The 14,560-nt window shown below is 42.3% G+C and overlaps 1 protein-coding gene across 13 annotated transcripts in view; it reads left to right on the top strand.

Annotated features, from left to right (window-relative positions):
- Window positions 1-14,560, top strand: part of ANKS1B (ankyrin repeat and sterile alpha motif domain containing 1B) — a 1,163,098-nt gene that overhangs the window by 1,128,498 nt on the left and 20,040 nt on the right. For all 13 annotated transcript variants that reach the window (XM_027775658.1, XM_027775657.1, XM_027775654.1 and 10 more), the window contains one exon: window positions 5,586-5,723. In XM_027775658.1, the coding sequence (XP_027631459.1) occupies window positions 5,586-5,723 (138 nt within the window). The remainder of the gene's footprint in view (window positions 1-5,585; window positions 5,724-14,560) is intronic.

Genomic DNA, 14,560 nt, shown 5'->3' with positions numbered 1-14,560 from the left:
TGGTCATGGAGAGGAACTGCAACTAGATTCTCCCACTCCCAGTCTAATGCTTTTCTATTACTCCACAACCACCTTCCACGAATTAGTCTGAAGTGCAATGGATAATTAATTAGGTGTTCATTACTTTTACTTTCCTATTAGCCCCCATTAGACTATATGAATTATGAACCTTCCAGGAGGGTTTTGTGTCCTTTTATTCTAATGAATAAATGACTTTGGTTGAGTTCAAGGGAAAGGTTAGGTGCTGCTTTGCAAACTCAGAAATGCATTCCCTAGCAATTTAAGAAATAAATTGAATCACTAACCCTGATTTGAGAAGAAAGAAGAAGAAAAATATCAAATTAAAAATGGAACTTGGAATAGATTTAGTAGCAAAATGTTTTTAATAAATGCCATCAGCTCGCTGTAGATCCATAGCCCAGAGGTAGCTCTAACAGACTTCAGCCCAGAGGACTGCGACTGTGTAGTTACTGACCCTCTTTGAGGTCAGCATGATCTTCTGGGATGACAGAGTGCCCACACCCAGGGCTCGCTGCGGCTCAGGCGCTGTGTGTCTCCCTGTGCTGATCACTCTCTCCATCTTCTCAGCTGGCTACCTTAGGAATGATGCAGTGCCAGTTTGCTTTTTTGCTTTTGCTTGTTTTGTTTTTAATCTCGGCTTTAAACAAAGCTTATTCTATTTTTTGATCACAGAGTACTTTGGGACATTTGCCTAGCCAAGTGCCTGTTGGTTTTTTGTAGCACTTTTTCTTCCTTCTAAGAAGCTCAGATTGGGACCAGCAGATGGCATAATGGTTACATCGTTGGACTCCCATGTAGTCAACAGCAGTTCGAGTCCCAGACCTGGTGTTAAAACTCATGCTGGGTGCATGTGCATGCATGCCCAAAATCCTGTGAGGAGAATGAAGGAGAAGGGATTGTGACATGGCCATCCACCCCACACACACACACACACACACAGGAGATGATTTCTCGCTTTCTCTCTCTCTCTCTCTCTCTCTCTCTCTCTCTCTCTGTCTCTCTGGCAAGCACACGTGACCTATAGCAAAATTTTATCTAAAAATAAATAATGATAACTCGTCAGAGGGTCACTGCACTCATTTGAGACAGCGGGAAAGTGGAAAAGTGAGAAAGAATAAAAAAAAAAAAAGAAGAAGAAGCAACAGCTCAGGGTTGAATTAAGACTGTGAAGCTGGCCGACTGTTTTCATCAGCATCGGGGACCCTACAGGGCACCTCCAGTTAGTTTTGGTCTGTACTAGGAGCCCTCTTTGGAAGGGTGGGGAAGCACTACACTTTCTCACACATGAAAAGCCCGGCCTGAGGAGGAGGCTCAGGGAAACACCCTGCCTGTGGAAGCTCAGACTGGAGTGGGGGTGGGGGAGGTGGCAGAGGGAGATCTCCAGGCTGCATCACTCCATAGAACTGCCATGCCCATTAGCCAGACCAACAATTCCGTTCCACACCTGCCAGCCAAACGCCTCTCTAGCTGCTTCTCAAAATGCTGAAAGGCAACAGACAACAAAAATTTGCCCCCTTTGAAGGGAATTAAGCTGCCAAACTTTCTATCTCAAAGAAAACACAGGGTGAGCCCCCCTCCCCCGCATCCTGCTTTTGAGCCTTTTCTTGTTTTATAGTGTTTTTGCTTTAAGGTGGTGTGCTCACCGGGAGAGGTGAGTAGAAATCACCACACAGGGAGATTGGCCATATCACAATCCCTTCTCCTCCATTCCCTTCTCAGAATCTTGGGCATGCACAAAAACACACCCAGTGTGATCTCAAGGTGCTGGGTCCTGGACTCTACCCACTTAGTTGGCCATGACAGATCAAGCCACTTTTACCTCCATGCCACCTGCTGGCCCTGTTTTTAAGCCTTTTAAATACTCTGGTCTCCTCAGAAGTTGCTTAAAAATAGAGGCTGATCAACATACAGGATTCCAATTTAAACTGACCCCAGAATGACATCACCTTTGAATTTGTGGAACAGCTATCAATTGGTGGGCAACAGGAAGTGGAAAGAACACATTCCTCCTTGACTTCTCCAAGGAGGAAGCCAGCCACCAGGCTCCCTACAGACTACAGCCATAGTTTCCTTGGCCTTGCAGTCATGCTGCGTGTAGAGAACTAGCCTCCCCGTTGTGCAAAGGTAGATACTACAGAGTGATGATAATACTTCGGTAGTGAAATCCCAGGTCCTTACCGCTTCCTAGCACCAGCAACAGATCACAAAGTTGTGTTCAAAAATGCCGCCCATGTTGGATCTCAGCACATATTCAAGAGCAAATTTTATTCAAGTGCCAATTAGGATGATTAAACCTACTAGTTATTTTTATTGGAATATGGAATACATCATTTTATTAGCCTGCTTCCCTCCCTGCTTAGACCGGAGGAAAAGAGGATTCTGTTTCAACAGGAGGGTGGTGAAGGAGGCTGATTCAGGAACACAGAGCCTCACAGAAGGCAGGCCTCCCTAGCAGTGGGAAGGCAGCCCGGCCAGCAGCAGTGGCCCAGCAGTACCGCAATGCTTCCTGGTGCTGAGATCTCATGGACGGGTCCCAGGTTCGTGTCTAGAGGTCTCCCTGTGCACACCAGGCACATGCCCCTGATCCCAGCTGCCTGAGAGCAGACCCCTGTGTGAGGGTCCAGTTAAGAATGCCCATCTCTCTCTCATATACGAGATAAACAAACAAAGGCAGCTCTGGGGTTCTAGAGAAATAGAAAGGAGGGAAGGGGGTACTCCTAAAATTTGGGCGGAGGGCCAGGAAAGACAGAGGAAGAGAGAACTCCCAAGACACTTTCCCAGACCCCCCAAGCCCTTTCCCCTACTTCACAGTCGTGCCCAGGGCCATGATGCTGCCACACCATTGACAATTGTCAAGGATGGTGTCCAGTGAACTGGCAAGATTCAAGGGATGAGAGCAATAAACATCACACAGTGCATGTCACCTCCCAAGACGTCCATCTCCCCTATGCTGGCAAAGGGTCTCAAGAGCATGAGTGTCAGCTTAGTTGAAAGTTGAAGCCAGTGCTTTATTTCCTGTGACAATGGACCCAGGACAAATAAACAAGTCCACCCAGACTCTCAGAATAGTAGCAGCCTCTGACCAAAGTGTCAGTAGAGCCCATCCATACCTGCTGACGTTGCACCTTTAGATCCAGGAGAGCTTCCTATTTTAAAATTATTATTATTTTCAGACTCACTAGTTCCTAAGTTAGCTTTCTGATAAAGGCTTTCAGTAAGGCTATCTGAACTCCAGAGAGGATTATGACTGTATTTTAACACTGTATTTTGGGGGCCCAGCAGGTCATGTGGTGGTTAAGGTACTGGACTCCCACATGGCCCACTGTGGTTTGAGTCCTGGACCTGGAGACTGACTTTCTCTGTCTCTCTCTCTCTCATCAAATTGAAGAGGAAGAAATAAAAATGTATTTTAAAAAAAAACTATCTTACAATGAAATGTCACTTGTTTATGGGATTCTGGTTTCAATTTGAGGGTTTGTTTTTTTTTTTAGAGGTTTTTTTTGCCTTAGGGCACATGCACTTGCCAAAGAGAGAAAAAGATACTGAGACAATGAGAGAGAAAGTGAGAAATCATCCCCCCAGGAGGGGTGGCCACGCTGCAGTCCCTTCTCTTCCATTCTCTTCTTGGGATCTTGGGCACACAAGCACACATGCTCACCATGAGTTTCAAGCCACCGGGTCCAGGAATTGAACCACAGTCAGCCATGTGGGAGTTCAGCAACATAACCACTATGCCATCTGCTGGCCCCAATTTGAGTTATTTTTGACAGAATACTGCATTAGTGTCACTTACAGGGCCAGGGTGAACAATGCCTTCATTAAATTTTCTTTTATATGTTAATTTTGAAATTATTTCCCACCACACAACTCAGTAGAGTGAGGAACAGGAAGCATTTACTGGGGGTGCTGAAAGGGAAGGACATTTTGTAAGCATTTTTAGGCAGTGGTGGGTTTACACAGAACCCTGTACTGCTGTCAGGTTATTTAAGACTGTGCAATTAAAAAGTAATTAGTGTAACTAAAGCATCGAGGGTTTTTAGATTCTTGACAACTGCGAGGAACATAAATGGAATATGATAAGATAAAAATTTATTGCACTATTTCGTGATTTTTTTCCTTAAACCCCAGCTAGGTATCAAAAGAGGTTTCTAGCAGGGTCCGTAACCAAGCTGATGCTCTGTGGTTACTTTGAGCTTCAGGACAATGGTACTTAAACCTTCCCTCCCACCAGTTATTCTTGAAGGCAGGCAGGTCGGGGGAAGAAGGTACAAAGAAATACTTGGGAAGAAAAGATCTAATTCTGTGAAACTAGTAAAAAATGGTAAAGGAGAGGCTAAAGGGTATTGCAGTGCATTCAGAAGAGCCGGGGCTCTGCAGTCAGACAACCCCAAAGTTCAGCCTCTGCCCCACCACCTGCCCTGAGGAAGGCTCTTCAACTCTCTGAGTATGCTTTCTCACCTCTAAGTTAATGATGGTAACAACAGCACTGCCACATAATTACATAGTGGGGATAGGTAGGGAAACACTGGTATATCCACAGGGCCCTGAATTTTTTTTAAAGAATTATTTATTTACTATTATTATTGTTAATATTATTTTTTACATGAGTTTTGCCAGAGAAGGGCAGAGAGAGGGAGAGTGAGAAAGCAAGCCGCCAGGTCCAGGACTCAAACCATGACCAGCCATGTAAGAATTCCAGCACCCTAACCACCATGCCACCTGCTGGCCCCGAGGGCCCTGAATTAAGCAAGGAATTCAAGGCCTAAATTCGTTTCCCTCACCCTGCCCCTACACCTTGGCTTCCATGGAGTCTTTTTTAAAGTTTTCTTTCTTCTTTAGAGAGAGAAAGAGATATTCCAACAGTCTCCACACTATTTCATTCCTAGTCTCAACCTACCCAGATCATGGGCATGCATGCATGTCTTAAGTGCTCAGGGAAGTCCTACGATGTGAACTCAGGACCTTTCTCCTATGGGTCCAGATGTATTACTACTGTGCCACCGTGTGTCCCCTCCATGGAACCTGTAAGAGAAAGCACCTTGGGGTTTCCACCTGCCTGCATCATTCCATATCAGCATTTGCTCTGCAGAAGTAGGGTGGTGCTCAAGAACAATGGCAGATAATATGCCGAGTGACTAGATGGCCCCGTTGGGTCAGAGTTCCTCCCACACAAAAGTGACAGATGATCTTTCCCAGACAAAACTTGCAGGAGGCAGCACTGCATATCTACAGGTGGCTGTGGAAATGGAAACAGTTAAGTGCTTAGTAATTGCTGTTTTTTTAAAAACGTGTCTGCCACCTAGGCTGCTTTTTGTGCACAGCACCTGGTAAGAACCACTGTTCCAGGATATGACTATTTTAGGTTGCTTTTAATTAAACGAAAACATTCCTTCCAGACCTGGCTTACATTTGTCCACGAATAATGCATTGGATCGCTCTGAATGTTGCTGGTCTAGAACCCTCTAGAAGGAAGGAAAACAACTGCTTCCCCAGTTACTTGTCCTGATTCTAAAATCAGCTGGTTTGCAAAAGAAAACAATGGTCATTCATGTTATTTCTTTCAGAACGTAATTGCCGAACATGAAATTCGTAATATCTCCTGTGCCGCCCAGGACCCGGAAGACCTCTCAACATTTGCTTATATCACGAAAGATTTGAAGTCCAATCACCACTACTGTCACGTGTTTACTGCCTTCGATGTGGTAAGTTCCTGCCCTCTTGGGGCAGATTAAACATTTCCCAAGATGTGCTTGGATTTCCTCAAAAGCCCAACGTTTAACTAACATACTAATTATGCTGTTTACCAAGAAGTCAGGTCTCCCAAATGTATTAGTTTGCTAGGGCTGCCATAGCAGACTACCACAGACCCAGTGCCCCGAACGACAGAAGCTTCCTTTCTCACAGTTCTGGAGGCTGGAAGTTTAAGACCAAGAGGTTGGCAGCTTTGGTTTTTTCTGAGGGCTCTCTCGTTGGCCTGCGTTCTCCCCGTGTCCTCCCATAGTCTTTCCTCTGTGTCGATGTCTGTGTCCAGGCTTCCTCTTCCTGTAAGGATACCAGCCCAACTGAATCAGAGCCCACCCTGATGACCTCATTTTAACTTAGTCACCTCTTTAAGATTGTATCACCAAATTCAGTTACATTCTGAGGTTCCAGGGGTTAGGGATTCAGAATAGGAATTGTGGGGGGGTCACAGTTCCTAACACCAGGTATGTGGTATTTTGACTGGCTCAGCTTTTCTGGGTTTTTCTGTTTTCAGTCTTCCATCCAATTTAGAATTCACCTGTTTACCTACTATCTCAACTGTCATAACTCAGCTACTCACTTCACTCTTCAGGTTTAAGAAATTCTCTTTTTTCTTGGATACCAAAATACAGTTATGATGTTCCAGCCTTCCTGTTCCTCCACCACATAATGTCAGTTTTTCTAGTACCCTTTTTTTTTTCTTTTAGAGAGAGAGATTTTTGGTATAGGGCATATGTGCATGCCGGAGAGATAGGAAGAGACAGAGACAAAGAGACATAAAGCAAGAAATCATCCCCCAAGGAGAATGGCTACACTACAATCCCTACTCCATTTTCCTCTCAGATTTTGGGCATAACAGGTGTGTTTTTCTCATACATAAGATTTTCAGAAAGTTCATGGAGAATGTGCATTATGAAAAAGTTATGTGGTCAGGCAAGCTATGCGGGACAACAGTTGGCATGGAAGTGTCTGAATCCCACTTATTAAGCTGGATAGTTCAAGTCCCAGACCCAGTGACTTGGAAATCATGCCAGGTACATGTACATGCATGCCCAAAATCCGAAGAAAATAATGGAGGAGAAGAGACTGTGGTGTGACCATCCTTTCTGAGAGGGGTGATTTCTTACTCCCCCACCTCCTTTCTCTCTGTCTCTCTCTGGATAGTACATAATACACCCTATAACAATCAAAAGCTATGTGTAGATTTCAATTTTTTGGCACCAAAGCAAATTTTTACTTTAATTCTATTTTTCCACAAATTTTTGAGGTCCCCTCATACAGTATTTTTTATATTGCATAGTAGTTAAATTAGACACCTATGAATCATAATTGGGAACTTCGAGGTAGGCCACATATGCTCATTCAGAAGTTTGCAATACAATTCAGAGTTGGTCTTTTAACGACATCCTTACAGTGTTAAACCATTTACATCCATATTTGTCACTAAGTCAAAAAACGAGTATGAATATTATAAACTTGGAAATTTAATTTTTAAAACATAACAACTCTTCTTTTAAGGTAGATATGTCCTCAAAATGGTATGAACTACTTGAAGATATCTCTGCTATAGTATGTTGGGCATTCTACAGTTGAAGCAGGAGAGCAGATAGGATGGTAACTGGAAGTAATTTATAATCAGAAGAGCTGGAAAATGCCATTTCAGTTTGACTATTCTGCTCTGTTCACTCAGTTTCACATATACCTACTCAAAGAGTCAGAAATCATAGCATAAAGTAGTCTTGAGAGGGTAGGCCCTGGTTCAATATCATCAGTAGAAGACCACTTGAAGCAGTCTTTCCCAGTTCTGACAAACACCCATGGACCAAGGCCAATTGTAACCCAACAGTTACGCCCTCTGGAGATCAGGCTCATGCTCAGAGCATTTGTATGAGGCCACATGTTGCTCACCCCTTTTGGTGTTTGAAGATTATAAATAGGAAAGACTGTTCATAGGCCTTTTAGAAAAGTCCTTCTATTTTGGGAGGCCTACAGAGAATAATATAAAGTCATATGTGGCAGCAGTGAAGACTGCAAAGCAAAGCTCTCCAAGGCTGGCCTCAATATCTCTGGGAGCATTTGCCTGCACAGGATCAAAGTGTTGAGCCAAGTTATTTCATTCAGGGTTTACAGGGACGTGCAGTGTTAAGTTTTTGGTGCCTTAAATGTAATTTACCATTCTCCTGAAGTTCACTTGTTTCTTTAAACAGTCAAATTTCATTCTATCCACCTACATTTTGGTTTGCATGAAACACCACTCTCTGTTGAAGTTGGAATGGTCACAGGAAGAGCAGGTAGACCAAAGTTCATATCCCAAGTCGGCCCCCTCCTTACCCCTAACCTTCGACAGTCACAGGAATTTTCTGAGCCCCAATTTCCTTCACTATACAACAGAGACAAAGATTTGTGCCTCGGAGGTTTTCACCAGCATCACAATAAATGAATATAGAGAGTGCCTCATAAATAATAAGCGTTCAATGTTAGCTCCTTCCCCTGCCCCCTCTCCTTGCCTCCTGAGATCACTTGACAGCCTGACCCTTTTCTGATAAAAGACATGAGATATGTTGGCCAGAGGTGCATTTATCATCCAGTAGTTTCCCACTCCACTGTAAAAGAATAGAAAAAGAAGCAATAAATAAAAATGAAAATAGAAAACATTGACCTCACAGATCTTGCTGCCTTTGTACAGTGTTCTCACTGAACATCATCCACATTAATATTCTGAAACTTTTTGAGGTGAATCCCAGCTCTTCTCTAAGTATTAGAACATTTCTTTCAAGAAAATCATTTCATTTTGCTTTGTTTTTAAGAGTTTTTTGAGTTTTTGTTTCTGGAGAGAGTTTTTGCTATGGAGTACGTGCATTCACCAGATAGACAGAGAAACAAGGTGAGAAGTCACCACTCCCGCCCAGGGCTGATGACCATGCCTCAATCCCTTCTTCTCCATTCTCCTCCTGGGATCTTGTATACACATGCACACATGCACACATGCCTGGTGAGTTTTAAGCTGCCAGGTCCAGGACTAGAACCATGGTTGACTACATGGGACTCCAGCAACATAACCACGATACCATCTGCTGGTCCCATTGTTTTTTGTTTTTTCCCATAGAGTATGTGCACTTGCTAGAGAGAAACAGAGAGAAGGAAAGTGAGAAATCATCCCCCTGCGGGGGATGGCCATGGGCAATCCATTCTCCTCCACTCTCCTCTTCGGATTTTGGGCATTCGTGCACACATGTTTGGGGTGATTTTCAAGCCACCATGTCTGGGACTCGAACCCCAGTCAGCCATGTGAGAGTCCAGCACCTTACTCACCACGCCACCTTCTCTCCTCCAAGAAAATTGGTTTTTAAGGCAATATATAGTTTTTTCCTCATAACCTTTTTTTTTTCTTTTAGAGAGAGAGATTTTTGGTATAGGGCATATGTGCATGCCGGAGAGATAGGAAGAGACAGAGACAAAGAGACATAAAGCAAGAAATCATCCCCCAAGGAGAATGGCTACACTACAATCCCTACTCCATTTTCCTCTCAGATTTTGGGCATAACAGGTGTGTTTTTCTCATACATAAGATTTTCAGAAAGTTCATGGAGAATGTGCATTATGAAAAAGTTATGTGGTCAGGCAAGCTATGCGGGACAACAGTTGGCATGGAAGTGTCTGAATCCCACTTATTAAGCTGGATAGTTCAAGTCCCAGACCCAGTGACTTGGAAATCATGCCAGGTACATGTACATGCATGCCCAAAATCCGAAGAAAATAATGGAGGAGAAGAGACTGTGGTGTGACCATCCTTTCTGAGAGGGGTGATTTCTTACTCCCCCACCTCCTTTCTCTCTGTCTCTCTCTGGATAGTACATAATACACCCTATAACAATCAAAAGCTATGTGTAGATTTCAATTTTTTGGCACCAAAGCAAATTTTTACTTTAATTCTATTTTTCCACAAATTTTTGAGGTCCCCTCATACAGTATTTTTTATATTGCATAGTAGTTAAATTAGACACCTATGAATCATAATTGGGAACTTCGAGGTAGGCCACATATGCTCATTCAGAAGTTTGCAATACAATTCAGAGTTGGTCTTTTAACGACATCCTTACAGTGTTAAACCATTTACATCCATATTTGTCACTAAGTCAAAAAACGAGTATGAATATTATAAACTTGGAAATTTAATTTTTAAAACATAACAACTCTTCTTTTAAGGTAGATATGTCCTCAAAATGGTATGAACTACTTGAAGATATCTCTGCTATAGTATGTTGGGCATTCTACAGTTGAAGCAGGAGAGCAGATAGGATGGTAACTGGAAGTAATTTATAATCAGAAGAGCTGGAAAATGCCATTTCAGTTTGACTATTCTGCTCTGTTCACTCAGTTTCACATATACCTACTCAAAGAGTCAGAAATCATAGCATAAAGTAGTCTTGAGAGGGTAGGCCCTGGTTCAATATCATCAGTAGAAGACCACTTGAAGCAGTCTTTCCCAGTTCTGACAAACACCCATGGACCAAGGCCAATTGTAACCCAACAGTTACGCCCTCTGGAGATCAGGCTCATGCTCAGAGCATTTGTATGAGGCCACATGTTGCTCACCCCTTTTGGTGTTTGAAGATTATAAATAGGAAAGACTGTTCATAGGCCTTTTAGAAAAGTCCTTCTATTTTGGGAGGCCTACAGAGAATAATATAAAGTCATATGTGGCAGCAGTGAAGACTGCAAAGCAAAGCTCTCCAAGGCTGGCCTCAATATCTCTGGGAGCATTTGCCTGCACAGGATCAAAGTGTTGAGCCAAGTTATTTCATTCAGGGTTTACAGGGACGTGCAGTGTTAAGTTTTTGGTGCCTTAAATGTAATTTACCATTCTCCTGAAGTTCACTTGTTTCTTTAAACAGTCAAATTTCATTCTATCCACCTACATTTTGGTTTGCATGAAACACCACTCTCTGTTGAAGTTGGAATGGTCACAGGAAGAGCAGGTAGACCAAAGTTCATATCCCAAGTCGGCCCCCTCCTTACCCCTAACCTTCGACAGTCACAGGAATTTTCTGAGCCCCAATTTCCTTCACTATACAACAGAGACAAAGATTTGTGCCTCGGAGGTTTTCACCAGCATCACAATAAATGAATATAGAGAGTGCCTCATAAATAATAAGCGTTCAATGTTAGCTCCTTCCCCTGCCCCCTCTCCTTGCCTCCTGAGATCACTTGACAGCCTGACCCTTTTCTGATAAAAGACATGAGATATGTTGGCCAGAGGTGCATTTATCATCCAGTAGTTTCCCACTCCACTGTAAAAGAATAGAAAAAGAAGCAATAAATAAAAATGAAAATAGAAAACATTGACCTCACAGATCTTGCTGCCTTTGTACAGTGTTCTCACTGAACATCATCCACATTAATATTCTGAAACTTTTTGAGGTGAATCCCAGCTCTTCTCTAAGTATTAGAACATTTCTTTCAAGAAAATCATTTCATTTTGCTTTGTTTTTAAGAGTTTTTTGAGTTTTTGTTTCTGGAGAGAGTTTTTGCTATGGAGTACGTGCATTCACCAGATAGACAGAGAAACAAGGTGAGAAGTCACCACTCCCGCCCAGGGCTGATGACCATGCCTCAATCCCTTCTTCTCCATTCTCCTCCTGGGATCTTGTATACACATGCACACATGCACACATGCCTGGTGAGTTTTAAGCTGCCAGGTCCAGGACTAGAACCATGGTTGACTACATGGGACTCCAGCAACATAACCACGATACCATCTGCTGGTCCCATTGTTTTTTGTTTTTTCCCATAGAGTATGTGCACTTGCTAGAGAGAAACAGAGAGAAGGAAAGTGAGAAATCATCCCCCTGCGGGGGATGGCCATGGGCAATCCATTCTCCTCCACTCTCCTCTTCGGATTTTGGGCATTCGTGCACACATGTTTGGGGTGATTTTCAAGCCACCATGTCTGGGACTCGAACCCCAGTCAGCCATGTGAGAGTCCAGCACCTTACTCACCACGCCACCTTCTCTCCTCCAAGAAAATTGGTTTTTAAGGCAATATATAGTTTTTTCCTCATAAGAGTATCAGTATATACATATAAAACAAAGTCTATATATATATATATATATATTAGTATATATATTATAACATAATAATATATACAATTATATTATATGTAATATATAATAATGATATTACATATCTGTATATATTTACCAGAATATTGAGGTGACATGTAGAGAGAAATAATATCAACTATTCAGTTTTATGATCTACATGTTGTCACTGACACATTTGGAAAACGTGGAGGCTTGCTTCCAATATTATCTTTTTATCCAGATGTTTGATTTGATATAGACATTCACTAGCTTAGGATTCTCCTATCAATCAGCTCCAAAGGATTTTCATCCTACACAAACCGCCATTTTAATCCTCTCTAGGTTAACACAGTTTGTCTAACTTCAAAAATAGTAACAAAGGCCACCAGCCTTGACCTGGGCCTTTGAGCAATTTGGAGATGCAACAAGCTCTGCTTGCACTATAAAAAGCTGCTTTTGAGCTTGAATTTTATGTCTTTATGTAGGCTAGTTCAACATTCAGTCTAGTCTTGAAGCCTTAAAATTCTCTTGATATGAGACTAGCCTGTGGCAGAGTGGTTAAGGCGGCCCTGACCCACATGGCCAACTGTGTGGTTCAAGTCCCAGACCTGGCAGCATGAAAAACATGCTGGGCATGTGTGGTACATGCCCAAAATTCCAAAACGAGGGAGAAAGGGAGAAATGATCGTAGTGCGACCATTACTGGAGAGGAGAGGGTGCTTCTCTCTCTCTCTCTCACTGTCTCTCTCCAGCAGGTGCACACATCCTCTGACAAAAACAAAGTTTAAAAATTGTTTTAATTCTTCAGCTATGAATCAGTCCCCAGGCTGTTTCAAATGACAAAAAAAAAGAAAAAAAAGAAAAAAAGAAAAGAAAAGAAAAGAAAATGTCAAGTATGCAAGTAGTATACATTTAACCTTTAAGCTGATATGTATGAATACATACACATTTTTATTTGCCAAGTTATTGTTTTGACCACGTAGACTTTTTATGAGTCATATGTTTTTATGTACTATCATCACATATTATGATACGTTTTTATCTGATGTCACCAAGAAAATAAAATAATATCTAGGAAGTTTCCAGTTTATGGACAGTTAGATTTGAAATTCAGCTCATTTTTCTATAGAAATCCTGTGGTCTGGGAAAGGAAGCCCTAACCCCCAGAAAAGCTACGTAAGGTTAATGCAGTTGATATACTATGGGTCACTGCCAAACCTTGAATATGCTCAGATGTGAGGAGAGAAGGGAGTGTGCAGCATATCCCCAGTTTATTCAGCCATGGTCGCTTTCTCTGGAGAGCACCTCATAGGGGTGGCATTCTTTAGAACACATTCTGAAAGCTGCTACACTTGGTCCCTAATCCTATTTCCATTCCATGGATTATATGATAAATTAAATTGTGATATTTTCAGTTTTAGGTGACAAGCAGATTAAAAAAAAAAAAAAACAGTGGCAGAGCAAAACCAGAATTAGAATTGTTAAATAAAAAGCCCGTATGTATCTACAGGCAAGCACCAAGCCTGCTGTGTTTTCTAGAGTCCATAGTCTGGCTATTGCGAGAGCTGATTTCTATTTGCATCTCTAAATTCCTAGGCCTGAAACACATCTCAGTCACTATAGAAACAGGTTTCCTGAACTCTGCCTTCTAGGCAGCAAAAACTTGGGGGAAGAGGGAGCAGTAAGGTTAGGTAGAAAAGAAGGATGTGTTGGAAAACTAGGAGTTGTGAGCATTAAAAACGGTTTTAGCTTTTCTCTCCTCCATTTTTATCTAAGTGAGTGGAGGGGAATTCTACAAAGATGGGATTGGATGGGGAGAAATGGACGATATATTGGCCACCAGACCCCAAGGCCACGGTGATTTTAGAAAGCCAGTTAAGAGATAGATATAACCAAGGTAGTTTGGAAACCATGGTCTCCTGTATTTCATTCGTTTGGTTATTTTACATTTCTCAGTAATAGGGTTAACATAGGAAGATCAGAAAGATTTGGATGTGTTTTCTGTGTAAAGAAGTATCAGATTTGCTTTAAAAATCTGTCATAGGCCTTTCAATACTTTTAAATATTGAAAGGCTGTCTTTTTTTTCTTTTCAATAGCATGAAAAGCCAAGACTTTGCTGCTAGACCCTCACCAATTCTCATTTCTCTATGAAGAGCATGTTTGCGATCTTTGATTGCATTAACCATGCCCGTTTTTCTCTGCTTACAACTCCCAGATCCTCTCATCTTCAGTGTACAGCACGTGTTGTGGCTGAGGAAGGCTCAGGAATGTGCGGGAATGCTGGAGTCATGGTGTGGTGGGCGGTACGTGTGGGAGACAGAGCTCCCTCTCCCTTGTGCTTTTGTGGCGGAATGTGGGCCATGAAACTAAACCGGAGAAACAGAAACGACAAAATGCAGGCAAACATGGTCAGCCGACCACATGATCACATATTCTATAGTACTCTACCATCGACACGTATCACATGAACCAAAGCAGAGGGGAAGAAAACACTAGCACCTCACTACTCATGATCAGTGAGGCCCCATCACCTTCTAACTTGGGCTCTGCTACGAGCTCGTTTCTTAGTTTTTTCATCAGTGTAATGAAATTTAGATTTCCTGAGTCCTGTCTTAAACTCTGAGATTATTTCCCTGGAGTAGCTTTTTTAAGTTTATGTTACTCGTGATAGTGTGCACACAATATGGGGCAAGAGAGAAAGAAAAGTATCCT

The sequence above is a fragment of the Tupaia chinensis genome, unplaced genomic scaffold (genome assembly GCF_000334495.1).
Source record: "Tupaia chinensis unplaced genomic scaffold, TupChi_1.0 Scaffold000054_1, whole genome shotgun sequence".
NCBI classification, from domain to species: domain Eukaryota; kingdom Metazoa; phylum Chordata; class Mammalia; order Scandentia; family Tupaiidae; genus Tupaia; species Tupaia belangeri.
This window is presented reverse-complemented; position numbering and strand designations above follow the sequence as displayed.